At 53.8% G+C, this 26,769-nt stretch overlaps 1 protein-coding gene across 1 annotated transcript; it reads left to right on the top strand.

Annotated features, from left to right (window-relative positions):
• Positions 1-394: 394 nt before the first annotated feature.
• On the top strand, positions 395-26,264 carry TMEM132E (transmembrane protein 132E). Its single transcript, XM_069874071.1, has 9 exons — positions 395-543; positions 13,473-14,370; positions 15,408-15,548; positions 19,055-19,247; positions 19,492-19,635; positions 23,437-23,642; positions 24,225-24,504; positions 24,586-24,777; positions 25,211-26,264. Exons 1-9 carry the CDS (start codon positions 471-473, stop codon positions 26,237-26,239), a joined length of 3,156 nt encoding a protein of 1,051 aa, XP_069730172.1. The 5' UTR covers positions 395-470; the 3' UTR covers positions 26,240-26,264.
• The last annotated feature ends 505 nt before the right edge of the window (positions 26,265-26,769 follow it).

The following is a 26,769-nucleotide window of genomic DNA, read 5'->3' as shown; positions in this document are numbered from 1 at the left end:
ATCATCCTTCATACACATCTCCTTTTTTTTTTTTTTTTTTTTTCCGGGAGGGCGTTACACGTGCTCTTCCCCGCCGCCCTCGGTTCTTAAGGAGGAAGAGGAGGGGGACCCGCCCCCGCCGGCTGGGCGCTCCCCGGTCTGTCTCCCTCCAGGCATAGGCGGGGGTGGGTGTGTGTGGGTGCGACAGGTTTGGGGTGTCGGATGGGGAGGGGTGGGGGGCCGGAGATGGGGTACTCTGCTCGCTGAGCTGCGGGAGGCAGAACCTAACCCCTCTAACCTGAGCCGGCCCCCCGCCCCCCAAATTCCGCCGTTGGCTGCTGCTCCCGGCTCGCACGTGGTTGGATTTAGGGAATTTCTGCATTTTTTTGGTGCTTGATTTGGATTCTTTTTATTGATTTTTTTTTTTATGCCACGGGGGTGGCTCGGGGCCCACCCGACCCCCCGGTTTTCTGGCTGCCCCACACCTTACAATGGCCTCTCCGGAGAAGACGCACCCCGGGCCGGCCGCTCTGCTCTGCTGCCTCTGCTCCCTGCTGCTTCCCGGTAAGTGCTGCGGCACCGGGCGGGGAGGGCGATAGGTAGGTAGATTATGTGTATATCCGCGTCGTGCAGGGGGTCTCGCCCATCTCCCCCTTTAAGCTCGATCTGACACCCCCCCCGCCCCATGGCAACCCCAGCCCCACTGTGCCTAGCTGGGATTATTCCCCGCCCCTGCAGCTGCCACCTCCCTTGGTCCTGTGTGTCGCGCGTGCCCCCCCCTCCTCCCCCATCGAAATGGGTAAAGATTAGAGTTTTATTTCTGGTTTAATAAGATGACAGCTTGTGCTTGTGAGCGCTTACACAGGGCTGTTAACCCGGCCGTGGTGGGGGCACGGAGGGAGATGGACAAGGAGGCTTCTGTCCGTGTTCCCCCCCCTTCCTCCCCCCCCCCGCCTCCCCCTTGTCTCCTTAATACAGAGCTGCTTTAGCTGGAAGATCAGAGGCTTTATCCGCTATTATCCGCTCGCTTATTCCCCAGACCCATACCCAAGCACTTTCCTAGCCTGCGCTGAGTTACTGTGCAAGAGCTGTCGAGGAGGCATCATTTCGGGATGCGGCGATGGGGGTGCAGCTGCTACCATCCCTCTATTTATTTATGATTCCCCCCTCTGCACTCCTGTCTGCGGCCTGGGCGGGGGGGGCCCGCTGCCTGCGCTCACATGCCCTGAGTTGCCTCTAAATCATTGCCGTGCCATAGCCAAGCTGCGATGACATCCCAGCCTGCCCCGGCGACAGCCCTGGGGACACCAGAACCTGCTGCTGCGAGCCTTTTCTGGTGAGCGTAGCCAAAGGGAGGTCACGCACCCTGAGGGACACGGGGCTAGTTTCCATGGTTGCTTTTTTTGGATGGTTTCTGTGTAAAACCAAGCCCTGCATATGCCCTAGCCGAAGCCCCTTCCCCTGGGAGCTGGCTTGGCCAAACAGAAAGGCGGGGGGGCTACTTGCAGTTTAGGGGGAGCCACTCACACTGCTTCTTCCAGCCTGTCTCTGCCGTGGGCTCGGCATGTCCCAGGGGCTGGGGGCCCTGCTGCCCCACTCAAACAAGACCCCCCTAGAAGCCAATAGGGTCTCTGGAATGTGCTCTGTTCCATTTCGCACAGGCAACCCATGGCCAAGGCACTTTTGGGGTTCAGGCACGACTTTCTTGGGCATCTGTAGCTCCCTGAGGTTCTTTGAGCTGCTCACTCATGGTGAAAAAAGAAAGAGGGAGTACATTCTGAACATTGTGGAAAGCTGGCAAGGGGTTCCCTCCTAAAAAAACCCTGACCCCAACACAGGAGCAGAGATGCTCCAGGCTGCCAAGACCCACAATTTTACATAGCGAACCTTTGAGGCACTGGACACTGCCTCCCTGTACCCTGAGACTGGGTGTTTCCTGGAGTGCTGCCTGGGCAGGGTTTGCTGAGCAGAGCTCTCCTCTTTGGGACCACCAGGTCAGAGGGGTTGCAGGCAGGGATCTGGCAGCCAGCAGAGAAGCATGATCTCCTTCTGCTCATCTTCTACTCCCCTGGATGAGATTCAGCTGTCTGGGTCACACTTCTCCACAGTGAGTGTGCTGCTGAAGGTGGCTGTCGGCTTTTGTGGCAGGCAATGGGAAATAACCCTGTGCAAGCGATCCACCGGGAATCACCTGTGGTGCAGGGGCTGAATGCAGGCCCCTGCTCTTCATCCTCTCCGCGGCATTTCCAAGCCCTGCTCTTTCTGCTGGGACACCAATGGCTCTGTGGGTTAAGCCTTTGGTTTATCCCAGGGCTAGATTTAGTGCCTAGGCTGGGAGATGTGATGGATGGGTGTCCCCATGGCAGCAGTCATGCTGGCATGAAGCAGGTGTGGGTGGCCCGTGGTGGATACAGGGAGGGGGTTGCGCCCTACTCTGCTGTGGGAGGATGTCTGTGCCAGTGGGGAGAGAAGCCTCTGCTGGGAGTTTTCTGGCTTATTTCAGTATGCATAGCTGCCCTCACCACCACTTTGGCCTTTCCTAGATAAATTAAGGTCTTGGAGAGAGCTGGTAAAAGAGGCTGAGAGCTCCTAATTCTCCCAGCCTTTCTTACAAATAACTCGGGCTGTCCACATGGGTAAGCTGGTGGCAAAGCAGCGCCCTGCCTTTCTGCCTGAGGCTTTTTATTACCTTTACCTTTGTTTTTTTTTTATTTAAGAGCAATCCTCAGTGCCAGCTTCATCCCCGCTGTACTCTGGAAGCCACTTGGCTGCCGGGCCCAGGTTGGCTGCTTCCAGAAAGGTTTTTTTGTTGGTACCTCCTGGGTGGGGTGGTCCCAGGGTGGCCCCAGGGTTTGCAGGAGGGATGGGAAGATGGACCCAAGGGCTGTGGTGTGGTGGGGCATGCCAGTGGTGTGTGCTCAGCGTGGCTGTGCTGCGAGGCTGCAAGGGCCGTTTTGGGATGCATCATGGGGGAGATTTACCCACCAGCTTGTGAAATAACTTGTGCTGTGTGCTGTTTGTGAGGTTGAACCCAGACTCTTGTGTCTTCTCTCTGCTGCCTGCTGAGCCTCTTCCCCACAATGTGCCTCAGTTTCCCCTCTCCTGGGGGCAGCACTTGCACAGATGCAGTCGTCTAGAGGATGGGGTTGCTCAGCATCTGTCCCAGCATGCAGGGCAGGTTTGGGGACCTGTGCTGGACCCTACAGCCCCCTGCCTCCATTTCACTGCCACAGGAGATGGGGCTGTGCTGCTCTCCCTGTATTTCCCACCAGTTCTTCCCATCACAGGCACATCCCAGGTGTGTGGTTGGGGGTGAAGGGCAATGCTCTAGCCCATGGCTTCATCCCTGGTGGGAGGTCCAGCCAATGCACCCCAGCATCAGCTGGGGAGGGAGGGTATAGACCACTCCCCTATCCCCTTTTGACTCCGAAGCTCGAGGATTTTCAGACCAGCAGGTGGAGATGTGCAATAACTTGCTGTCCAACCAGGAAAGTATACCCAGCGCTTGCTCATTTAACACCCAATCTGGGAACATACACCCGGTGTTTACACATTTAACAGCCCCCATGCTGGCCATGCCGATGGGGGTTGAAGCACTTGAGCATCCTTTGCTCCAGCCAAGAGCAGAGAAAAGGCAATGGGGTTTCCTCACCCTGGCAGGCAGGTGAGAGGACAGGATCCGGCCTCTGAGCTGGAATAAATCTGGCACAAATTTTACCTTCGATGCTGCAGAAAATGGGTCAGGCAAGGATGCCTGGGAGCCAAAAGTCAAAAGATGTGAGAGCATCCTCCCTGGTGCTCTTGTATGACCCCAGGGTCTACTCCATCTCCCTCCAACTCCAATACCTTAAATTCCAGCAGGATGCTTGTACTGGGACTCGGGCCATGAAGCATGATACCCCACCAGGAAATTGCCTTTTCTACCCTTTTTATCCTCTTAGCGTTTTTGAGGAAAGATAAAAGGATGAGGAATGCATAATGGAAATCCTCTGAGCAATGGTTTTGGCGCTGGGGATTTCAAGACATGTTAGGTGCCTCGATAACCTCATCCAGACGTGTCTTCTTGTGCATGTGTGTGTCTGTGTGTGTTCATGATGTTGCACTCTGGAGTCAGTCATAGAATCATAGAATCACCAGGTTGGAAGAGACCCACTGGATCATTGAGTCCAACCATTCCTATCAAACACTAAACCATGTCCCTTAGCACCTTGTCCACCCGTCCCTTAAACACCTCCAGGGAAGGTGACTCAACCACCTCAACTCACCACCTTCCTTTCAGGTAGTTGTAGAGAGCAATGAGGTCTCCCCTCAGCCTCCTCTTCTCCAGGCTAAACAACCCCAGCTCTCTCAGCCGCTCCTCATAAGGCCTGTTCTCCAGCCCCCTCACCAGCTTTGTTGCTCCTCTCTGGACTCGCTGCAGAGCCTCAACATCCTTCTTGTGGTGAGGGGCCCAGAACTGAACACAGGATTCGAGGAGCGGTCTCACCAGTGCCGACTACAGAGGGAGAATAACCTCCCTGGACCTGCTGGTCACGCCGTTTCTGATCCAAGCCAAGATGCCATTGGCCTTCTTGGCCACCTGGGCCACTGCTGGCTCATGTTCAGTCACTGTAAACCAACACCCCCAGGTCCCTCTCCTCCAGGCAGCTTTCTAGACAGACTTCTCCTAGTCTGTAGCACTGCATAGGGTTGTTGTGCCCCAAGTGCAGGACCCGGCATCTGGCCTTGTTAAACCTCATGCCATTGGACTCTGCCCAGCGGTCCAGCCTGTTCAGCTCCTTTTGCAGAGCCTCCCTACCCTCCAGCAGATCGAGACTTCCACCCAGCTTAGTGTCGTCCGCAAACTTGCTAAGGGTGCACTCGATGCCCTCATCCAGGTCATTGATAAAGACATGAGGGTCCTGATGCATCACTGGCAAAAACTGAGGCAGGATGTCAGGTGGCAGCAATTACCTTTCCTCGCACCCCTCCTCCCTCCACCTCCCCTTCCCGAGCTGGGGAATTGATCAGCAGTTTTTAGAAACTGGATATTTTGGGGTTTTGGGTCTTTTTAAGTGCTACTATTTATTTCACCCTAACATGACTGATTGCTGAGGTCCCACTTCACTCAGACTCTTTGCATCCTTAAGAAGAGAGGAAAGGAAACAGCAACCTGACTGAGCCCCTGCAAGGCATCCTCAGTGTTGCACCAGCACATCCCATCACCATCCCCTCCTGTAGTCCTCCATGCTCTAACAAGGAGGTGGGCATCGGGATGTGGCAAGGAGATGATAGGTGATAGAAGGGGTGCTTACAGAGAATAACCTAATTTTTTTTTTTTCACTTCCTGCTATTGTCTGGACAAAATAGCCCACGGTAGGCATCTGGAGTAATCAACAAGCTGGCGGTGTGGTGTGTTCTCCTGCGTGGCGCCTGTCGCTGCTGTCGTAGGAGCATCCCATCCATCTGGAAAAGGTCATTCTCGCTAATCTAATCAGAGTCTTTTATTATTAAATACACGGCTCTGCTAATGAGCAGCCCCCCGGGGAGGGAGGTGGCAGCTCCTGGAATGGGATGTGCAGTGATGGGCCAGGGACTCCAGCAGTGCCTTTGGGGATGGGGTCCCTCCCAGGGAGTTTGTCTGCGTGCAACACCAGAAAGAGAAATGGTTCAATGGTGCACAGTGAGGCAGGTCCTGGTGCTCCTTGCCAAGACGTGGGGAAATTGGAGTTTACTGTTGCCCTGAAAACTGGGAGGTGCAGAGTTCTCCAGTGACATTAGATGGTGGCCCATCAATCCCCACCCTGGCACAGGAGCTGGCCGGGCAGGGGGACTTACAGGCTGTCTCCTCTTCCCTGCATTTCCAGTGTTTGGAATGCAGAGGCTGTTGCTCAGGATGTGGCTTTTCTGGGGACTGGTTCCTTGGTTTGTTGTTTTTTTTTTTAAGCTGTTGCCAGACCTATTGCAGATCCCCACTGGGCACATGTTCCTTGCCACCACCTGGGTGTGGAGCCTATTGGTGACTGCTTTTGCAATCTGGGAGGATACCACAATCAAGACAATTAAAGATCTTCTGATGGAGCCACTGTCTCCTGCTGGCAAGCATTATCCCATTGCTTGGACGTATTTGCCATCCTTGATTTGCCAATAGCTCTGCTAACAGCCTGAGAGGGTGCTACCAGAGTGGCTTTGCCCCTTCCCTACCCTCTTCTGCCCCCCTTCCCTTCCAGGTGCTCTTACCTCCCAGCCCCTGCAAGAGTTAACTGGGCAGGTTTTGCAACGATTAAATGGGCTTAGCTGGGCTAGGCTCTTTCTCAGGACTGGCAAAGGCAAAAGTTAAGAATTAATTTGAGAATTATTATTTTTTTTTTTTAGGAAAAGCTGTGTTTTCCCTCTTAAATAAGATTGGAAATGCAATACGTGCTGCTGCCAGCTAACTGTGGCTGCTGGATGCACTTGTTTCTGAGTACCAGCTAAATTAAAAAGGAAGGGGGTATATTCAAGCCCTCTGTGTTTGATGTAGTGGCAGCTTTGCTAGCTGGTAAAGTCCTGCACTGGTGAAATCCCCAGACCTGTGCCTGTCCCTATCTCTGCTTTTGGAGCCACGAGGGTGGACTGGGTTTATGTGCAGCTCCTTGAGTGCCTCTGTAATTGAATCTGGCTCCAAATGCAGCCTAACACATGTCACCGGGGGGAAAAATTAGTCGGTGTCTAATCAGTCTGAGAAGTGTCACTCGGCACAGCCTGGGATGGCTGTGACAGTGGGGGAGCACAGCCAGGAGGTGTAGTTGGTGCTGGGAGAATGTTCCTGCTGCCGACTGTGGAGGGAGGGGTTGGGGATGGGACAGGAGCAAGACATGTGGCTTTGTGGGGGGTGGGAGGGCTGGTCATTGCATTACCTCCACTCCAACACTGTCATGCCAGGGGCTTCTCCCTTGGAAGCTGCTGTCTCTGTCCCTGCTTCCATGACCCACCCTTCATGTCTCTCCCCTGCTGCCTGTCCTCCCACTTCTGCCTCCCCAGGAGGGGGTTAATTAGTGAAACTATTTGTGCCCACCTGCTGCTGGGGACTACTCCCAGCTCCTGGCATGAGGGGAATTCAGTATAGAAGGGAACTCAGTCTAGGACCCACCATACTGGGGGCTCAAGGGCTGCCAGCTTTATCCTGGGGCTACTCCCCACCCTCATTGCCTTTTGGAGCCTCCAGGCATCCCTGTAGATGCTCATGATCAGGCACTTCCTCATCCTCTCTTTTTTTCCCCTCCCTTTTAATTTCTTCATTTTTCTTTCTCCTCTATAAAGGCCCTCTCCTCCTGTCCCTCAGCCTATCCCTTGCCATGATTTGTGGAAATTGTTGTAAAGTAGCTGCCATGTAAAAGCCTTTCCTGCTCTCAGAATTTATGGCAGGCTGTGCTTCTGCACAGCACATCCCATTTAGGCCATATTTATTTATTCCTTTAGGTTCCTTGCTTTTTTTTTTTTTCACCCTCAGTTTTAATAATTTCCTGGGGGAAATGCAGACCTCAGCACCACAGCCTGATGTGGTGCTAGGATGGTTCTCTTACTTAGTGCTGCTGGCTCCAAAATACAGGCTGTGTGCTGGCCCAGAGCTGGGTCCCACCAGCATTTCTTATTTTATTGCTTCTGCCAGTGAAGCCAGGCTGGACTTTTTTGAGCAGGATAAATCTCGAGGACCTAAAGGAAGGAGAACATAGCGGTGTCCACCATGCAGAAGCAGAACACTGTTAGGTGCTAGAGAATCCACTCGGAGCCAGCTGCTCACATGAAGGCTTCATTCACTTTTCCTGGCCAGCACTCTCTCAGTTCCTACTCTGGGCTGATTTTGGGAAGCCTGTACCAGTTTAACCAGCCCCATTGCTCAATGTCTGCATCCTTTTCTTGCCCATGGCTGCAGCCGTGGTGTCTCCCTGCCCCATGCCAGGGGAAGGTAATTTTGCATTTGTAACAATTATTAACTTAATTGAGTTCCTATAAGCAGGGCCTGGAGATGCACGCATTGGAGGGAAGGGAGAGCTAGTTGTCTTCTATGTCACCAAAAACAATTTTCAAGGCTCTGGCTGCTGAGAAGCACATTAAGAGGTTTCCATGGAAGGCCTGCTTGTGTTTTCTAGTTTGGGCTTGTGTTTTATTACTGGTTTCTTAGGTTTTTTTTCCCCCTAACTGTATTGAAGCACAGAGCAGAGTGGGGCTCAGGTTTGGGTGGAAGCTGAAGGCATGGAGGCCTCCATTTCACCTTTTTGTTGTATTTTTAGGGTATTTAGAGATTCTGACCCTATTCAGTGAGAGTGTATTGTGGCAGGAATTGGTGCAATGGGGTGTGGAGGGAAAGGGGTGGAAGCAATGCCTGTTTCTGTAATGGGTGGGAAGATGGGACAAGGGGGAATGGCCTCAAGCTCCGCCAGGGGACCAGAATGGCTCACCCCATTGTTTCAGCTGGATGCTGGACCCTTGTGGGGAAACTGAGGCAATGGCATGTCCTGCCCTTATTTCCCTGATTCAGGGGTAGGATTGTCACCTTGTCAACCTGAAATGGGGGCTGGATTTGGGGAGAATGGGAGCTCGATCGGGGAGAATGGGGGCACTGGTGGTCCCAGTATTGCGGGCAGTGCCAGCAGCTCTGTGGCTGGGAGAAGCAGCATCACCTCCTTGCGTTTGCAGAGACCTGATGATAGTTGTGCCCTGGGCTGCTGCTGTTTGCAGGGTCCCAGGGCATGTGTCCAGCCTCTTGGACCACTGATGAAATCCTGTGGGTCTTTTCATCCTGTAACCAGACTGGTGGCTGAATCATAGCAATTGGTGACCACTAGAACCCCTCCAAAGGTGTCCTAAGGCATTGTGAAGCCCTCTGCTAGGGGCAGTAATATAGCTCCCTGCCACCCTTATGCCATCCCTCCCCGCAGCCTTTCACATGTGTTTAGTGAGTGAGAGTTTTATCACCATGTCAGCTCAAGTCTTTGCTTTATGGGCAGCTTTCATGGTTTGCTGTGAGGTGGAACCACCACGGGGACCCAGCTGCGATGGGCTGGTGTGGGCTATGACCACGGCGTGTAGTGGTGGCCTGGCAGGAAACTAGGCAGCTGTGTGCCGGTATTTTGGCATGTCCCTTAGAGGTGTGTTTGGTCTATTGATACATCAAACCCCCAGTGCCACCTGTTAACATCAGGAGTGGTATTTACCCTCCTGACATGATCTGAAACTTCCCCTCTCTCTTCTCTAGTGCTTTTCCTGCTAAGTTCTTCCCCTGCTAAGTGGGAATATAAGTGCTGGGAGCCCCCCACCACATCCCACAGGCTAAGCTGGGATAAAGATCCCCCCTGGAGTGTGGCTAAAGTGATCCCTATGACAGACAGCTGTCTGGGGCTAAGCTGGAGCTCAGCACTGCAATTGCTGGATAAGTGGAAGAAGAGGAGGAGGCTCTTCAGCTTCAGCACAATAAGCGGGAGCAGGGACAGGGTTGGCAAAGCTGCAGTGGGGGCAGGATGGAGGGGCTGAGCTACACTTGCTCCACGCCCTGTTTACTGGGAATTTGGGGCAAGAAAGGTAGGTGAAAAAGACAGCATCCCCCACCAGCCATAGCTATGTGCAGTCTTGTCTGTCATACTCTTTTTTCCATGTGTCTGTCAGTCTGTCTGATCCCAGCATTTCCAAGCAGCGGGAACAGCAGGAGGGTGGCTGATGCTGACTGAAACCCTACAGTGGGATCCTCGCTAAGGAGGGGTACGAGCAGGGGCCTTTTATGCTGCTTTTTACTGCAGCAAGATCCCTTGGCCTGGAAGGTGCTGCTGCTGTCCCCACATGCCCTTGTGGGTGGTGGGAGCAGCTCAGCCCATCTGGCTGTACGTCTGTGGCCAGTGTGGGGCACATCTGGCTGGGCAGATGTGGGGGGTTAGCGAGGATGTTGCTGACAGTTGTGTATTTCCTTCTCTTTTCCTTCCTCTCTCTGCTGTGGGTTGCAGGTCATCCCAGCTCCCTGCAGGCTGCTGTGCGTGGGGAGAAGGAGGCACATTGGAGTCCCACCCCATCCCACTGTGGGGCTAGGGTGGGTCCTTACCTTTGAGGGGGGAGGCTGTCTAGGCAGCCCCTGGGCCTGTCAAGAGCCTGGCCAGGCACAAAGGTCTGCTTTTTTGCTTGCGGTGGCAAGCTATGAGGGTGGAAGGGCCATATGGTCCCCTCTGTGATGGCCTAATAAACCCAGGAATGCTACAAAACCCGTTAACCACAGTGGGCCGCAGAGCAGAGCCAGTGACCAGGGCTTATCTTCTGCTCCCCCAAACCCCCAAAAAGTGTGGGGGCATGAGAGCCACCTTTCCTTCCCGGAGCTGCTGGAAACCAGAGCAGGGGATGGCAACAGTGGTATGGGGACTGGAGTCTTCTGAGCTGTTGTGCGATCTTTCTCCTTCCACCCATCTTTCCAACTCATGAATCATTGTGCTGTCCATCCGTCCTACTGTCCATCATGTCTTCTCCCTCTCTCTAGAGCTATTTGCTTGCTGTGCCTGTTGTCTTCCTGCCTTTCTTCCTTGCTCACTAGCCAGCAGCCATGCATCTGTACATTCATGCGTCTTCTTTCTCCCTACTCCTCTCCTCACCCTCTGTCTGTCCACAGCAGAGGCTTGAGTTGGGCTGGGCTGTGATCCACCTTCCTGTAACTCACCCTGGGAAGAATGTGTGTAGGACTAGTTTATGGCCAAGGAACTGAGACGCCAGTCCTGTCCCCCTCCTGGCGACAGATTATAGCATCATTTAAATGCATTTTGTCTGCAGAAGGAAATAGCTTCTCTGGGTGCCGGCAATCTGCCTGTGCTGAACTAATCATGACTGTTGCATTAATCTCCATCTCAGCTTCTCCCCACTCTCTTCTCCCAGCCGGCATGACCAGGGTGCAGGTCTGTGCGTGGGCTCAGTGCTGGGGCCACCCCAGGTGTCCCCACCACAGCAGAGCTTAGCACTGTGGTGCCTTATCTGAGTTGTGTAGGATCCCCAGCACACATCTGAGCCCTGCCTAGCTGCAGAGAGGAGAGGGGCTTTTCTTCCCCACCCAACCTTCCCTCCTGCAGTGCACAGCCTTTATTTGCCCTCAGAGAATCCTCATGGCAAGGAGGAAGAAAGAGCCAGTTGCTGGGGTTTGGGCTGCCACATGCTGGGGCTGGGTGCTAAATTGCACACAAAAACTGGCTGCTTTTGCCTTTCTCACGCAGTGGAAGCAGTGGGTACCCCTCTCCAGCAGGCGGCTGGGTGCTCCCTGGGGCAGTACAGAGGCTTTCCCATGCCCCCACCCAAAGGACAGGCAGTGACATCAGGCATTTTCCTTGGTGCTGTGCTGGCCATTGAGTCAGGGTTTTTTTGAGTATGTTTTCTTCATAAAATGACCTGATCCTTCACCAAATCGCAGAGATTTTTAAGGGATAAAAACTGATGCTATTTCAATGAGTCAGTTAAACATAGTCTCTTTCCCTGGCTGCCCGTGCCTCCTTTGGTCCTGCTGGTACCTCACCCAAGCAGTCAGGCTCATGTTGCTCCAGCTGGTGGATCCATTTCCACAAGTAATCCCGTGCTTTGGAAAAAATCCCTTTTTCTGGTAGCTGGGTCTGGCAGAAGCAGCCATAACTGTGTCAATTGGGATGCAGGGAGGGTACAAACCTTCACGTTTCACTTCAGAAAGCAATCTCCATGGGCCAGAGGAGCAGAAAGCCTCTTACTGGTGGTTATTTCTGAGTAGAGTGGCTACTTTCTGGGGCTCAACACCCTTCCTGCAACACCTGGCTCTCCAGGAGGTGGGAAAACTGAGCCAGTGAACAGGAAGGGTTCAGAAGCTGGTGGCAAACAGGGTTAGTTTGGTAGGAGCCAGACCTGTGACAATGGTGGTGCTGGCACGGTGGCCTCCCCAGTGATGTGTCTCTGGGGTCTGCCCAGCCCTGGAAAATTTGCTGCCTGTCTTTTGGACAAGTTTCATCCCAGGCGGTATAGCTGTGCATGCTGCCCATCCCCGTATCGAGTGCTAATCCTTTTATGAGCCCTCTAAGCTGCTTAACTCCCCTGTGTCCTGCAGCAGAGAGTTCCCCATGTGGGCCGTGGGGTTCTGCTTCCTTTTCAGCCCTGCGGGACTTGACCAAGGCCATGCTGGGAAAAGCCTTCCTCTCAAGAGGGAGCTGAGCTGTTCCTGGGAGCTGAGCTGTCACATCTACACCTTTTGCTGATGTTTGCTTGACATGGGTAATTTGGACTCCCCTGTCTGGGAACCACTTGGGAGAGTTTGCAATAAGCACCAGGAATAGGGGTGCAGGGAGCTGGCAGAGAGCCAGGATTGGGGGGAGGGACACAACCCAGGCCTCTTGGGAGTCCCTGGCAGCCACTGGTGGGTGCAAAGACCTTGAGATGTCTTCCAGGCTCCGCAGCTGCCAGTGCAGTGCATGCTGTCAGCTGGGTTCCACACTGACCGCCTTTCGCAGCATCTGCATTAGCAGAAAGGTTTTCATGGGGTTTCTTTCCACTTGGTGGCCACAGCAGGGGGTAGCTGACTTCTGAGGGACTCAGGCAGCTCCATCCCCTGAGGAAGCGCATGGCCAGCAGGCAGTGCACGCTGCCTGTGCAGGAGCTGCCTGCTCTGCCTGTATGGGGTTTATTCTCTTTTTTTTTTTTTTTAATGGAAAATGGTCAAAATGAGGGACAGAAGGACTATATTTCCTTAAGGACTATAAAACCTGCTGCTCAGGTTTGCACAGGGTGGCACCAACATCATTGTCATCAATTTTCCACCAGGTCGTGTCTGTGCTTGGAAAAATAGGGACTCAGCCAGCCCTGGTGCACCATGTGGGTGGCACCCCTGGGTAGGTGATGGGTGACAGACCAGCTGTGACACCATTCTTACAGGGAGCCTGCAGGGATGGAGCGGGTCTGGAGTGAAGGTGCTGGTTTAGCCACCTTTCCTGTGTGATTTGGGAGCTAAAAGCAGGAGGAGAGCCATGATCATAGATACTTGGTGGCATCTGCCGGCCAAAAATCAACCAGGACCTGCCTAGGTTTTGGTAATGAGCCTCTGGAGAAACTCAGCGTCCTTTTCTCCATGGATTTGGAAGCAGGGATGTAGCCAGTTATGCCCTGTTTCTGTGAGTGGGTCTGTGCTGTTTTGGCTGGTGCCTTGGTATGGGTGCTGGGGTGGGTGATCAGCACTTTGGGCTTCCCAGAGGCAATATTGAGGTTGGATGCAGCTTCAACACATCCTGATCCAGCCTTGGGCAGCCCCTGCTCATTCTTCCTAATCAGATACCTAATCAGATACTTCCCCAGGGAAGCCTTCTGCATTCTTCTTCTCAGGAGAGAAACTCAGCCAGGCTCTTTTTGCCCTTGCAAGAGGCCCAGGGGCTGGAGCACCAGCTCCTCCTTGCTTGGGGCTTGACTGCTCCCGCCAGGTTCTGCTCTCCCTGCTCTTGGGCTTGGGAGGTGCTCTGGGGAGGATGCCCTGCACTAATATATGCTCTTAATCCGCTTTGCAGCCCATACCAAGGGACCAGCCCCCAGCTCCCCGCCTGCTGAGCCCCGCAGCGCCATCACACTGCCTGTGAACTACCGCCTGTCCAACACCCGCTTGGCCTTTTTCCTCAAGGAGGTGGGAGCCAGCCCAGTGGGCAATGGCAGCACTCCACTGCAACGTGCTGAGCCCTTCGTCGTCTTCCAGACCAAGGAGCTACCCATCCTCAATGTCACCCTGGGGCCCTTCAGCACTGGGCTGGTGCTGCCCAAGGAGCAACTGCAGCCCTCCAGCACCCTGGAAATTCCTGATCGACTCACTGTCAACTGGAAAGTGCGCGCCTTCATCATCCAGCCTCAGCTGGTGGCCAACCAGCCCGTGGTCCAAGTGCTCTTCTACATAGCTGGCCGGGATTGGGATGACTTTGATGTCACTGACCGGCTGCCCTGTGTGCAGCTCCATGCTTTCCGTGACACCCGTGAGATCAAGAGCTCGTGTCGCCTGCGGGGCAGTCTGGCCACGTGCCTGGTGCAGGCAGAGCTGCCCCACGCGTGGTTTGGCCCCCCAGCTGTGCCACTCGGCAGGCGGAAGAGTCCCGAGAGCCTGGAAGTGCTGGGTGAGAGCCAGCAAGCAGAGCTGTACTATACCCTGCATGCCCCCGATGGAGCTGGCCAGTGCCTTGGGGAGATGATCCCACGCCGTGGGGCTGGGGGGGCCAGGACCGAGGGTCCCACACAGCATCCACTGCTGCGCATTGGCAGCATCAGCCTCCTTCAGCCCCCTGCCAGGCAGCCCATGCAGGAGCATCAGCTGGATGGCAACATCTTCATCCGCATGCCGGACAAGCCCCTCAAGCCAGGCGAGGTGCTAAGCATCCTTCTCTACCTGATGTCCAACTCCACAGTAGAGCACTTCACTCTCAGGTAATGTCCTAGGGCTGCTCCCACTCCGGAATCAGCCATCTTCTGAGGACGTCATTCTTTTGACTGGGCTGTGTGAAGGCATCCATGGTCTGGAATGGAGGAGAGGATGAGGAAGGAACGTTGCATTTATGGAACCTGTCAGGAGTTGGACCGGGTCTTGGCAGGTCTTTGGGGAGACAAGGAAAGACAGAGGAGCAGGCAGCATGCTGTTTTGCACTGTTATAGGGTTTTGCAGTGGGAGCTTGTTGGAGCAAAGAGAGAGGTTGTCCACCCAGGGTATTCACCTATCTCTGCATCGCCACTATGGCTTAGTGCCTTTGCTCTACCAGCTGTACCAGGATTAGGGTCCTGCTAGCAGATATAGGTTTGTTCACAGCCACTTTGGAGACAATGTGTGCCATGGCCGTGGGGCTGCTGCAGAGTGAGTGGGGCTCCCTACACGTGCCCCCATCCTGCCCCAGAGTCAGGGTGGGAGCGGAATAGAGCAGTGGAGAGGAGGTGTTGAGCACCTCGGTACCAGGAGGTGTGCAGGGAAAACCCCTCCCTGCTGCATGTCTGTAAGGACGGGGGAATGAGCCCTGCCATATCTCTTCAAAGGGGATTTACAAGTGGCCCTGCGATCACTGGACCTGCAGAAACTCCCTGGTATAGGGGACATGGCACTTGAGTGGTTGGACTTCATGGTTGGATTCGATGATCTTGTGGGTCTTTTCCAACCTAGTGATCCTCTAATTCTGTGATTCTGAGTGTCTCCTCTCCTTTTCTCCAGGGATGCCCAGCCTCACCACCATGTCACTGTCCCAGGGGACAGCACTGGGGCTGGGGGACTTCTGATGGAGGAGGGATGATGATAGAACGCTATGAAAGAGGGTCTGGGGTTTGCTCAAGTATACTAGCTGTTGCTGTCAGCCAGAATGATATTCTGACAGCCAGAAAGGATTAGGGGCAAAAGGTCCCCCTGTGCCATGGCAGAGTGCCTGGCAGGGCCCAGGGGTGCTTGGGGATGAGGATTTGGCCCTGACCGTTACTTTCCACAGGGTGAAGGCCAAGAAAGGTGTAAACCTGCTCAGTACCAAGTCGAGGAGTGGGCAGTGGCTAGTGAGCTCGGAGCTTCTAACAGGTGGCAAGCACTCCACCGCCACTGTCGACGTGGCCAGGATGGATGGCGCCGGGCCCAGGTAAGGGGCTCCACTCTACCCACCCCAAGCACCTAGGGGGCTGAGGAAATTTCTGGGGTTTGGCCCAGCACAGCTCTCTGTTTGCCCCTACCCTGGAAACTGAGGCATTGTAGTACACAGCCTGGACTGTGGGACTTGGAGGCACTGAAGGAGAATGAGAAATTACAGGGTCAAACCCTCAGGCCAGCTAAAGTTGTGGTAGATCCTCCACTGTCAAGTGAAGGAGCTTGATTTTGTGTGATGTTTGCAACCTTGGTCAGCACTGTGGAACTGCCTAAAGGGCATGTGAAGGTGAGCTTCATGGCCTGAAGTGGACAGGCATCTGCCTGATGGCTGTATGAGGTGGTGCATTCAGGTGGGATCTGCTCTGTGCTTAACACAGATGACCAAGCTGGGGCTCAAGCAATGTGCTCGTAAGTCATAGTTACCATTTTGTGGCTGCATCTCTGACTCTGAGCTGGGATCGCCTGGCTGTGTTGGATGCTGGTGGGTACATGGTGGATTTTGGGGCTGAATTCTGAAGCCATGAAGGATCCCATATTTTGGAGTGTAAGTAATTTAGATTTTAAAAAAGTTTTAATACCATGAGGGGCAACAGCTCTTCACTAACTATCCTGGTGTCACTCCTGGGAAGGAAGGGGAGCAGTTCCCAGGTAAAGTCCCATCTGGACCCCAAGGTGATGATTGAGCATCAGATGGGGAGCACGAGTGAAGGCAGCACCTGAGACGAGCAGAGACAGTTCTGCCCTGCTTGACATGAGGATGATGCCTATTCCTGGGGCTCCAGGAAAGGCTTGGGTCAGTTGAGGAGTGTCTAGCAGATAGAAATGAAAACAACATGAAGGATCAAGAACCTGCAAAGCCAAGTTGAAAACCCAGAGGCTACTGTACCTGGAGAAGGGGAGATGTGGGACTGGCCTGTATGTGCATGGAGGCTGCAAGGACAAGGAGTGGCTTTGCTCCTGTCAATTTTTGTGCAAGTCACAATGAGCAAGGGCAGGGGATGGACACTGGATCAAAACTACATTCAGAAAAAACTCTAAAGTGCTGGAAAACAGTTGTTCCCAAGCTGTGATATCTCCATCACTGTGTCTTTGGAAAAAATGAGACAAATGTCTTGAGGAGCTCGGTTAAAGTGAGTTGATGTGCTTGAGCTGTTCCTGCCTTCTGGGTTGGAAATCTTCGTATATCTCTGCTCTGACTGCTTTGAACATGAGCTCAAAAGCTATCTGCAGAAAGCCCCTCCAAAGGGCTGACCTGGAGAGCAGACTCTATTTTGCCCCACACCATTGCTTCCAGATGGCTGGCACTGGAGTTTCCTCAGGACATGAGCCCCATCATCCCACCCCAGTGTCCCTGCATGCGGTGGCCAGACCTGCTGGCAGTGAGATCCTCTCTTCTCCCTGTTCCCCCTCTCCCTGTCTGCCACTACTGCTACAAATCAGCCTGGAAAAATTAGAGTCGGAGGATGAATTTAAAGTGATTACAATCACCTTTTAGACAAACAACTCCATCAAATATTAACGGAATGGAATGTAAGAATGACTCAAAGCCGTGTCGCCCTCCAGGCTGTGCAGCCGGAGGAGTTTGTTTTGATGGGTCTCTGAGCGCTTTTGTCAGTGCCGGCTGTGCTGGGAGGTTGCAAGGGCTCTGAGCTTTGGGGTAGTAATGGCTGATTTTGGATTTTTTTTTGCCCCCCAGATGTTGCATCCTCAGTTATTCCCCCAACCTAGGCAGCCTGTCTCCTGTCTCTGCTATGGCTAAGAGCAGATGATGCTCAGGGAGGGCAGAAGATGCTCCTAACAGGGCTCCTAGGGTGCCTAGGGACACTCTATGGCAAGGAATCCCAGTGCCAAACTGCCTCTGGCATGAAACTGCAGCTCTGGCTCATCTTTGAACCTGGTTCTTTGCAGCTGTAGTTAAGACTTCTGAATTGGAAGAGGCAGTGAGCAGCCAAATCCCCTTCTTCAGACTGGGTAGCTTTTGGTAATTCCCCTTGCACCCTCATAGCTACCTTGGGGGCACAAGGTCTTAGCAGGACCCCACCAGCTCTCACATGGTCACTCTGCTGCACAGCCCGTTGTCCCTGCTGCAGGAGCAGGGCTTGCTGTGGCCTGGAGCAGCTCCAGTTTTTTGTTCTCCTCTTCCTCTGCTCCCTTTCAGTCATTAGATATTTATCAGAGAGAAACACAACTGTATCCTGCATCCCTCGATTGATGGGAGGTTCTCAATGGCTGCTATGTGGTGCATTGAGAGTAGGACAAGTCCCAGCTTCCCCTTCCACAGGGATTTTATCTTTCCTCATTTCCCTTCCTCCTCCTGCTCTGGAAGGGTTTTTGCTGGCTCTGGTTTGTGGACACTCTGGGGGAGCATTGGAGAAGGTTGACTTGGGGAAGAGATGGGGGTTGAACTCTGAGTATCCCAAGGTATAAGCAGACTGGAAACAGATGAGAGGGCAGGATCACATCTGGGGAAGTTTATTTGTAGGGATGAGATGTAAGAGTGAATTACATGTGTGCTGTCAGACTGTGTCCAAGCCATGATGCACAGGACAAGGGGCACCAGCTGCTGTGTTCCCCAGTCCTCTTAGGCTGGCACTGTGTGTGCTGGGTTTGGCAGCGTACAGCCTCTCCATCCCATCCTGCCTCCGGGATGCCTCAGAATTCGCTCCCTGTCTGTTAGCTCTTGGTCCCACTGACCTCAGCAGTGGCATTAAATGTGTGAGGTTTTAATGAGCTGATGGTCTTGGGGCCATTATCCCCTGCAGGTCCTGCCTGTCTCCCCCATCTCCACGGCTGCCTGTGCAGACTGAAGCACAGTCCTGCCCTGAGTGCTGGCTCAGTATTATTCCATCTGCTGTCTGTGATTGCGCTGCTTTCTCCTGTGCTTGAGTTTCACCTTGTGATCTCCTTGCAAGGTGTTGGGATGGGCTGTTCTATAGAGACTTTCTTGCTGATCCCAAGCACACTGCCCTTCTGGATGTGGGGCAATTGGAGTTTGACTTACAGGAGACAAGTGTGCAGGTAGGAGCAGCCTGGGATGGTAAATCAGACTGCATTGCTGGGAAGGCAGAGCCAGGGAGGTGAGGGCAGCGCCTGCAGCCACCCACCATCGCCCAGGGCTATGGCCGCTGCACGCTTACCTTGTAATAATTTATCACCCACGGCTTTGGGACAGCACCCATTTGAGCCCTCAAGCCTTTTCTCCCACTGTGGGGAGGCAGTAAAATACATTTCTCTCTCCTACGGGAAATGTTCCCATGGGAATCTGCAAGTTCCCATTGCAGCAGCCCCTGGTAGGGGGCAGGATCCAGGCTGCTGTGTTTGGGAACAAATGTCACAGCAGCACCCACAGCATTGTCTCCCCAACAGGCATGAGGGCCCTGAGAAGGAACCAGCTGGGGATGTTTTGCAACACTAGAGGGATCCACCTGATGCTGATCCTAGGGTGTCTGTGGGACCCAGGATGTCCAGCTCACCATGTACCCGTCCTGTCCCCCTGTCCAGGGACGGGGACTCCTCCTCTGAGATCATGCAGCTGGATTTTGAGATGGAGAATTTCACGAGCCAGTCAGTGACACGCCGCATCATGTGGCATATTGACTACCGGGGCCGCAATCCCCCGCCTGACCTGGAGAAGGTGGTGACAGAACTGACAGTCATCCAGAGGGACATCCGGGCCATTGTGCCCCTGGCAATGGTGAGTGGATCCCTGCCCTCTGCTTAACATATCTGGTTTAATGTTGGGGATGGGTTAGGTCCCTCTGAGGGGTCTCCCACTGGTCCATCTGCCCCATAGCACCAATACAGCCATATATCCCACCCACCTGCTCATCCCCAAGTCCTTCTCTGCCCCAGGGCTGGAGCAGGAGAGGGGCCAGCTGGAATCTTGCCCTGAGGAGACATTCTGTCGTCTAACCTAATGGTCCTTTTTGTGTCCTCAGGACACGGAAATCATCAACACTGCCATCTTGACGGGGCGGACAGTTGCCATCCCTGTGAAGGTCATCGCCATTGAGCTGAGTGGTGTCATTGTGGACATCTCAGCGATGGTTGAATGCAGGTCCAACAATGAAGACATCATCAAGGTGGGTGTGGAGAGGGAGCTCTTGTGACCCTAGCAAGGGGCTGAGTTTCCCCCAGGAGTGCTGACCTCAACAACAGTGTAGGCTGGAGCTGGATGAGCTGGGGCTGGTGGCTGAGCTGCAGCTGAGCTGGCCACACAAGCCCACCCCGTGTCAAGCACCGTCCTCTCAATGGCTTTAGTCTATGTGTGCCTCTCCCTGGAATCCTGTAATCTGGGTGAATGACAAGGTAGTTTGTCGCTGTCACTGGAGAGGCCATGTGTTCTGTCACTGTGCAGACCAGCACCAGGAAGCAGCAATAACTATGGGCTATCCTGGCGCTTAGTGCTGATAAGGTGAAATACTGTCTCCTTACAGTGTAAGCTGCACATTCCCATCAGCAGCTTCACTCACACCTCTGGGTGACATTTATCTCCCATTTGGATGAGATGCTGGGCTGAGCTCAGGCTGAGGCCCGAGTCTGGCCCCAGCAAGGTGCGGGAGGATAAGCCAGGCAGTTGAGGGTGATGGAGGGTAAAGCAAGGCTGAGGGAGAGGCGCAAGATGGCCTGGATGGGAGAGATGATTAGACGAATCAACAAAAGGTGGGCTGTTGCAGCAGTAGTGATTGCCCACGCATCCGCCACAGCCACCGAGGCAGCAGTCTGTTCTCAAATCCAGCCATGATTTTTCCATCACCAGACCCATTCATCCATATACCTTTTTTTATCACTGTCTTTATGCATCTGCCATTTTATTCTGTTTTCTTCCTTCCTTCCACCACCCCCGCCTCTAGACATCGTTACCTACTCCAAAACCCCTCCCACCCCTCTCCCTGCATGCACCCAACCAGCCCACCCTCTTCATGTCCCTGATGTGTCAGGAAGAGGCAAGGAGCCATATGTGGGGTCTGGGTTCTCCTGTGTCTCCCATGCCAGGGGTCATGGCCCTTTCTCGCCTCTCTGCCGGCCGCTCTCCCAGCCGAGCCAGGGGTAGTGGGCAGAGCCCTGGTCCCACTGCCCCGAGCCCCAGCCACACTGGGATTCACTGTCCCTCGCAGTCCATGGGTGTGTGGGCAGATGACAGCTGGTGTCACAAACTGCTTACCCAAGTTCTTGACTAAAATTCCCATCTGTGCGATTTACAGCACTGGGTTTAATTTATGGAGACTGGTCCTCCACAGTGTGATAAAACACAGGAGCAATAATACACTTCAGGATGGACTCCAAGACACTTAAACTGTTTAATGTGCTGCCTTTGTACTCATAAATCTATTTACACACTGTCCCCAGACCTGGTGGGGGGAGCAGACGCATGCACACAAGCTGGGATGAATAATGCATGTAGCAGCCCTCCGGCCCCAGTTTGCCTCCTGCTCACCGCTTTGAGCCCTGTGCAATTTCTTGCTGAGTTATTTTGTGTTTGTGCTGGAGCTTTGTTTCCCAGGGAGCTTTCAGTTACCTGCTGAGATTGGGGAGTATGATTACAATGTCAGGGCTATAAACTTGTTACATAAATCAAAGCTTACATAGTGGGATGCACTATCTGTTACTGTAAATAATTTAACATGAAGGAATGCTGGTGAGCTCTTTCTCCCCATGTTGCCTGTGGCTCAATTGTGCTTGCTCTCATGTGTAACATGTAGGGAAAATGTCTTGGTGTACACATCTGTGAAGATGCCAGAGCCACCCATGAAAGATGGTGGGAGTTGTCATCATCATCCCCTTCTGCAGTGACATAGGTCATTGCACTGCCCATGCTCAGCCCAAAGAGGAGGATCTCACCACTTGAAATAGCATAGAAATTATCCTCCTTCCCTGCTTTCATTGTGAATTTGGGCACTGCATATGTATTGAGGGACATGCAGGGAGTGGAAGGCTTACATCTGCTGCCAGCAATGCTCAGTGGGAGATACTGAACCTCACCTGCTATGTGTACCTTTCTTGGGAGCCCACCATTCAAATCTGCTTGAGGATCCACCAGGACCGAGTCAGCTTAGTAGGACTGCAGCCTCAGGGACCCTAATCACCCATGGCCATCATCAAGACCTCTTGTCCTGCTCTCAAGGCCGTTGGAGAAGATGCATCCCCTTGATCCCATGCCTGAGGCTATGCCAAGCAGGGAGCTCCTGGCCACAGAAGTGGAGCAAGTGGTGCCTTGGCTCAGAGTCTGGAAAGACCTCAGCCTCTCACTTCCCAATGCCTTACTGTAAAAATGCGAATTTTCTCCAAACAAGCATGCACTTCATTTAAAAGCTCATTTGCAGTCACTCCATCATCAGAACAGGCCTGATGTGCTAGGATTTGTTGTTGTTGTAGTTTTAACGCCCCAGCTACAAAGCAAGTGGTCCCCAGAAGAAGGTGCTGTGGGGCTTTATTAGCTAAGGCGATGCAAGCAGCAGCCCATCATGTTTATTGTGATAAATGGCAGAATATCCAGAGCACTCCATTGCTGGAGGATTTGCCCAGGAGCTCATCTTTATTCAGACACCACCCCACAAGGGTTGAGATTATCTTTTCAGGTGTGCTGAGCTGATATCTCTGATACAAAGACGAGTAACAAGCCCTGCTGCATGGCACTTCCCTCCCATGCCTAGGGAGCAGGGACTTCTGGAGGAGCCCAGGTCCCTGCCTCTGCCTCCTCTACCAGCCTCGAGGACCACAGGTGCCTCACAATTGGCTCCTGCGGCCAAAACATGGAGCTTTTCTAGAAGTTACACCCTGCTTGTGGGCTCAGAAATACAAAGTTCCTGCAGCTGAATGACCACAGGCGCCCAAAAATACGATGGGAAGAAAGATGGTGATACTATCGCTTCTGCTGTCAGCTACCATGCGGCATGGACTCAACTCCTTATTAGCCATCAGAGAACACACGAGGGAGAGCTGCTTGTTGGAAAGCAACAGTCTTTCTGTGCGGTTGAGATGCTTGGTGCATCTCAGGGAGCAACTGTGCTGCTGGCTGAGCAAACAGGTTATATTTTTTCCCAGTGGCAAATGCAATTTCTCATGCTGTGGGAGCAGGGAAAGAAGGTTGGGGTTGGGCCACAGGGCCACTGCAGATGAGAGGTTGGAGCCTCTCCAGCCTGGTTTTCTCCTGCTACCTTTGCTGGGAATGAGAAGCTGCTGTTGACTCTGATGGCCTAAGCTGAAACATGGGTGATGCTGCAGTGGTATCTTCTTAGCTCCTTAATTGACTCGAATTCATTGGTAATAAGTGGTCCCCGCAGGATGTATTTGTTTTATAGCAAATTTAACTAATGGCATTTGCATAAATCTGAATTAAAAGAGAGAGAGAAGGTGAGCGTGAGGATTCAGATGGACTCCAGGAAGCTTTTCCTGGGGTTAGCAGGAGGGATGGGGATGAGGCAGTACTGAGTACCTGCATGAGGTTATGCAGCTGGTCCGTGCTCACTGCCTGTGCCTTCTGGGTGTGGGTGGAGGACATTTTGGGCAAGTCTGAAGATGAGCACTTTGCAGCCTCTGTGAAGTATCCATGAATCCTTTTAGCTAGAGTGTAGTAATGGGGTATGGTTCAGTGTGGTGGCCAAAGAAGCTGAAGCACCAAATGAAGGTGCTTGCAAGGGCTGTCAGAAGAACTGGGTCAGCGGGAAATACATGTTACGGATGTGGGGTGTGTAAGGTCATGCCTCTGAGCAGGGGTACTGGGGAGGAAAGAGCATCACCACGCCTTGGGGCCACCTTTAGCCTGGTACATGCCTTGTGAAATTCTGCTACTCTAGCACTTTGCATCCTCCAGGTAGCCTCCTGCCAGGATCTCTAGTGTGTCTGCAGGAATGTTTCAATCCTGCATCCTCCCTTCTTCCCAGGTCTCCAGCAGCTGTGACTACGTGTTCGTCAGTGGGAAGGAGTCACGGGGCTCCATGAGTGCCCGGGTCACCTTCACCTACGAGCACCTCTCTGCCCCACTAGAGATGACGGTGTGGGTGCCCAAACTGCCACTGCACATTGAGCTGTCAGACACTCGCCTGAGCCAAGTGAAGGGCTGGAGGGTGCCCATCCTATCGGATAGAAGGTGCGTGCTTTGGGGCCAGTGAACCTGGGGTCTATCCAGCTTGGAGAAGGCACAGTGAAGGTGGTTTTGAGTGTCTAATTACCTTGTTCAGCTACTTATTGAGGGTATTTTGAAGATAGTGGAGCCAGAGTCATCTCAGGGTTCCCCAGTGAAAAGGTGAGAGATTATGGACACAGGCTGCATGTTTGTATGGAAGGAAGACAATTTCACAATGCGGGTGGTCTGGAATGTGGGTGCTGGAACTGGTGGGGAACATCTATCCTTGCCAATGGTAAAGTTAGGCCTACTCTGGGGGTTCAGAGACCTACAGGTGTCCATCTCAACCTGAGATATCTTGTCCCCTTGGCTGGTTAGGGGGCCGAGGTGCCAGTGGCCACTTTTTCCAGGTGCTGCTAAAGCCCTTGGAGACCTCATGGGCAATGGGTATCTTTTTGGCCAGGAGCCATTGGGGTTTTTTTTCCCATATGTGAGGTGGCCTTGCATTTCTCCCTGCCTGGCTGCTCCTGTCTTTCCTGGGAGAGCTGAAGAGCTGCAGCAGGGAGGAGCTTGGTAGCACTACTCACCCACTGCCCCATCCTTCAGGTCAGTGCGGGACAGCGAGCATGAGGAAGATGAGGAGGAGCGGAAGCAGAGCCGGGGCTGTGCCTTGCAGTACCAGCATGCCACGCTACAGGTTTTCACCCAGTTCCACACCACGGCGGCAGAGGGCACGGGGCAGGTGGTCACCATGCTGGAGCCTGACTGGCTAGTGGAGGTTACTGACCTGGTCAGCGATTTCATGCGTGTGGATGACCCACGGGTGGCCCACATGGTGGACAGCTTCACGCTGGCCGGGAGGGAGCCAGGCACTACACTCTTCAAGGTACCTCCTGGCAACCTTCGTACCCCTCCATCAATTTGGCTGGGGATGGCAGGTGGTGACGGGCACCCTCATCCCCTGCAGGTTGTGTCCCCGCTCGTGGAGGCAGTGCTGGGTGAGACGCTGGTGACTGTGGCAGAGGAGAAGGTCAGCATCACAGACCTGAAGGCCCAGGTGGTCTCCAGCCTCTCGCTGTCCCTCCACCCCAGCCCTGGCAATAGCCACACCATTATTGCCCGGACATCCGTGCAGCAGATCCTCAGCTTCTTCAAGCAGGTGAGGCCAGGGATGTGTACTCAGGCTTGGTGGGGGCCTTGTGGGGGACTTATGGTAGGGTGAGGGCTCTCTCTGCAAACCCACCATCCCAAATCCTGCCCATGCTCATGCCAGACCCCCACAGCACCTGCTGTCCTCCAAACACCCTGAAACCTTCACGCAAACCAATGAACCAGCCCTGCCCAGCCTGGGGGACAGGACACAACCATGCAGACAAAGGGGTCTGGAAGACATCCTACACGGTTCAGGACACGAGGAGAACTGAGGTAAGAACAAGCAAAATGGAAAAGCTATGTGAAGGCTGGAAGGAGCAAGAAAGATGGTGGAGGAATAAAGGGCAAATTGGATGGAGCAATGGAAAGGATGAGGGATGGGTGGGTGCAGGTGGGACTGGCATCAGGGTGGGTAACCCATGCCTGTGTTGGTCCCACAGGAAGCACTCCTGAGCCTGTGGATTTCCTACAGCGATGGCACCACAGCCCCTCTCTCCCTCTACGACCCCAAGGACTACAATCTGGTGGTGAGCAGCCTGGATGAGAAGGTGGTATCGGTGACCCAGGACCGGGCATTCCCCTTGGTGGTGGCAGAGAGCGAGGGTGCGGGAGAGCTGCTCCGGGCAGAACTAGTCATCTGTGAGAGCTGCCAGAAGACCAAGCGCAAGAGTGTGCTCTTCACAGCTTTGGCCAGTGTGCGGGTCCACTTTGGATCTGAGGAGGACCCAACCTATGACTATGATCATGTGCCCAGCAAGCCAGGGCTGGCAGAGACGGGGGTGAGCACCACCCTGCGGGCAGAGGTGGAGAGAAAAGCAGAGCCAAGTGAGGACAGTAGGATGTCCAGTGCATCTCAACCCACTGAGGACTTCCCCACCATCCCCACTGGCTTTGTTCAGGTGACCAGGGGGCTGACAGACCTGGAGATAGGCATGTACGCCCTCCTGGGTGTCTTCTGTCTGGCCATCCTTGTCTTCCTCATCAACTGCATTGTCTTTGTGCTGAAATACAGGCACAAACGCATCCCACCTGAAGGCCAGACCAACATGGACCATTCCCACCATTGGGTCTTCCTGGGCAATGGGCAACCTTTGCGGGCTCATAATGACCTCTCTCCCCAGCCTGAGAGCCCTGGGAACCCCTTGGAAAATGTCCAGACCTGCTGCCATGGGGATCACCACAGCAGCGGGAGTTCACAGACCAGCGTGCAGAGCCAGGTGCATGGCCGCGGGGACGGTTCCTCGGGGGGCTCCACACGGGACCAGAGCGAGGACCCACTCAACTCGCCCACCTCCAAAAGGAAACGGGTAAAGTTCACCACCTTTGCAACACTGCCCTCAGATGAGCTGGCCTACAACTCCATCCCCATTGCCGATGAGGAGGACTTGGAGTGGGTCTGCCAGGACATGGGGCTGCAAGACCCTGAAGAACTTCACAACTACATCCGCAGAATCAAAGAGATCGCTTAATGGAGGGGCAGAGGGGATGGGGAGGGAGGGAGGGGGCTGCCACACTGTGCCAATGCCACACCATGTCACTGCACGCTGGCTGCTTCCTCGGGGCTGGAGACCCAAATTTGGCTCGCTCTTGTGCATTTCCTGTTCTGCACATCTTGCGTCCTCCTCACCCCGTTGGAAGACATCCTTGGGAGCCTTTTTCTTTTATTGCCCTTTACGGTCCAGTTTTTCCAGAGGAGCCATCAGCATATGTGTGGCCACCCAACCTGCCAGTGTGTGGCAAGGGGGCAACAAGGAAGATGAGCTGGTGGACAGGAGACAGATGGTGTCAATACCTCGGTGTGCGTGTCCAGTGGTGAACAGGGCAAGTCAATGCTGTCAGTCCTGCTGTGCAGGGGGTTGAAGAGGGCTTATGTCCTGCTTGCCCCAAGAGCCCCTTGGGGAAGTGGTGGGAGTGCTGCTTCCTGAAGGGACCCCACTGCCTTTGCTACACTCAGTTGCACAATTTGGAGGTGAGTGCTGGTTCAGGGATTTGCAGCCCC

The sequence above is a fragment of the Phaenicophaeus curvirostris genome, chromosome 21 (genome assembly GCF_032191515.1).
Source record: "Phaenicophaeus curvirostris isolate KB17595 chromosome 21, BPBGC_Pcur_1.0, whole genome shotgun sequence".
Taxonomy (NCBI): Eukaryota; Metazoa; Chordata; class Aves; order Cuculiformes; family Cuculidae; genus Phaenicophaeus; species Phaenicophaeus curvirostris.
Note: the sequence above shows the minus strand (reverse complement) of the source record. Positions and strands in the feature narration are given on the sequence as shown.

Excerpts from the sequence above, each read along its gene's own strand:
- TMEM132E (XM_069874071.1), top strand. The coding sequence starts at position 471 with ATGGCCTCTCCGGAGAAGACGCACCCCGGGCCGGCCGCTCTGCTCTGC. Across the intron at positions 15,549-19,054 it reads ATGGATGGCGCCGGGCCCAG|GGACGGGGACTCCTCCTCTG; the intron begins GTAAGGGGCTCC and ends CCCCCTGTCCAG. Across the intron at positions 19,248-19,491 it reads CCATTGTGCCCCTGGCAATG|GACACGGAAATCATCAACAC; the intron begins GTGAGTGGATCC and ends TTGTGTCCTCAG.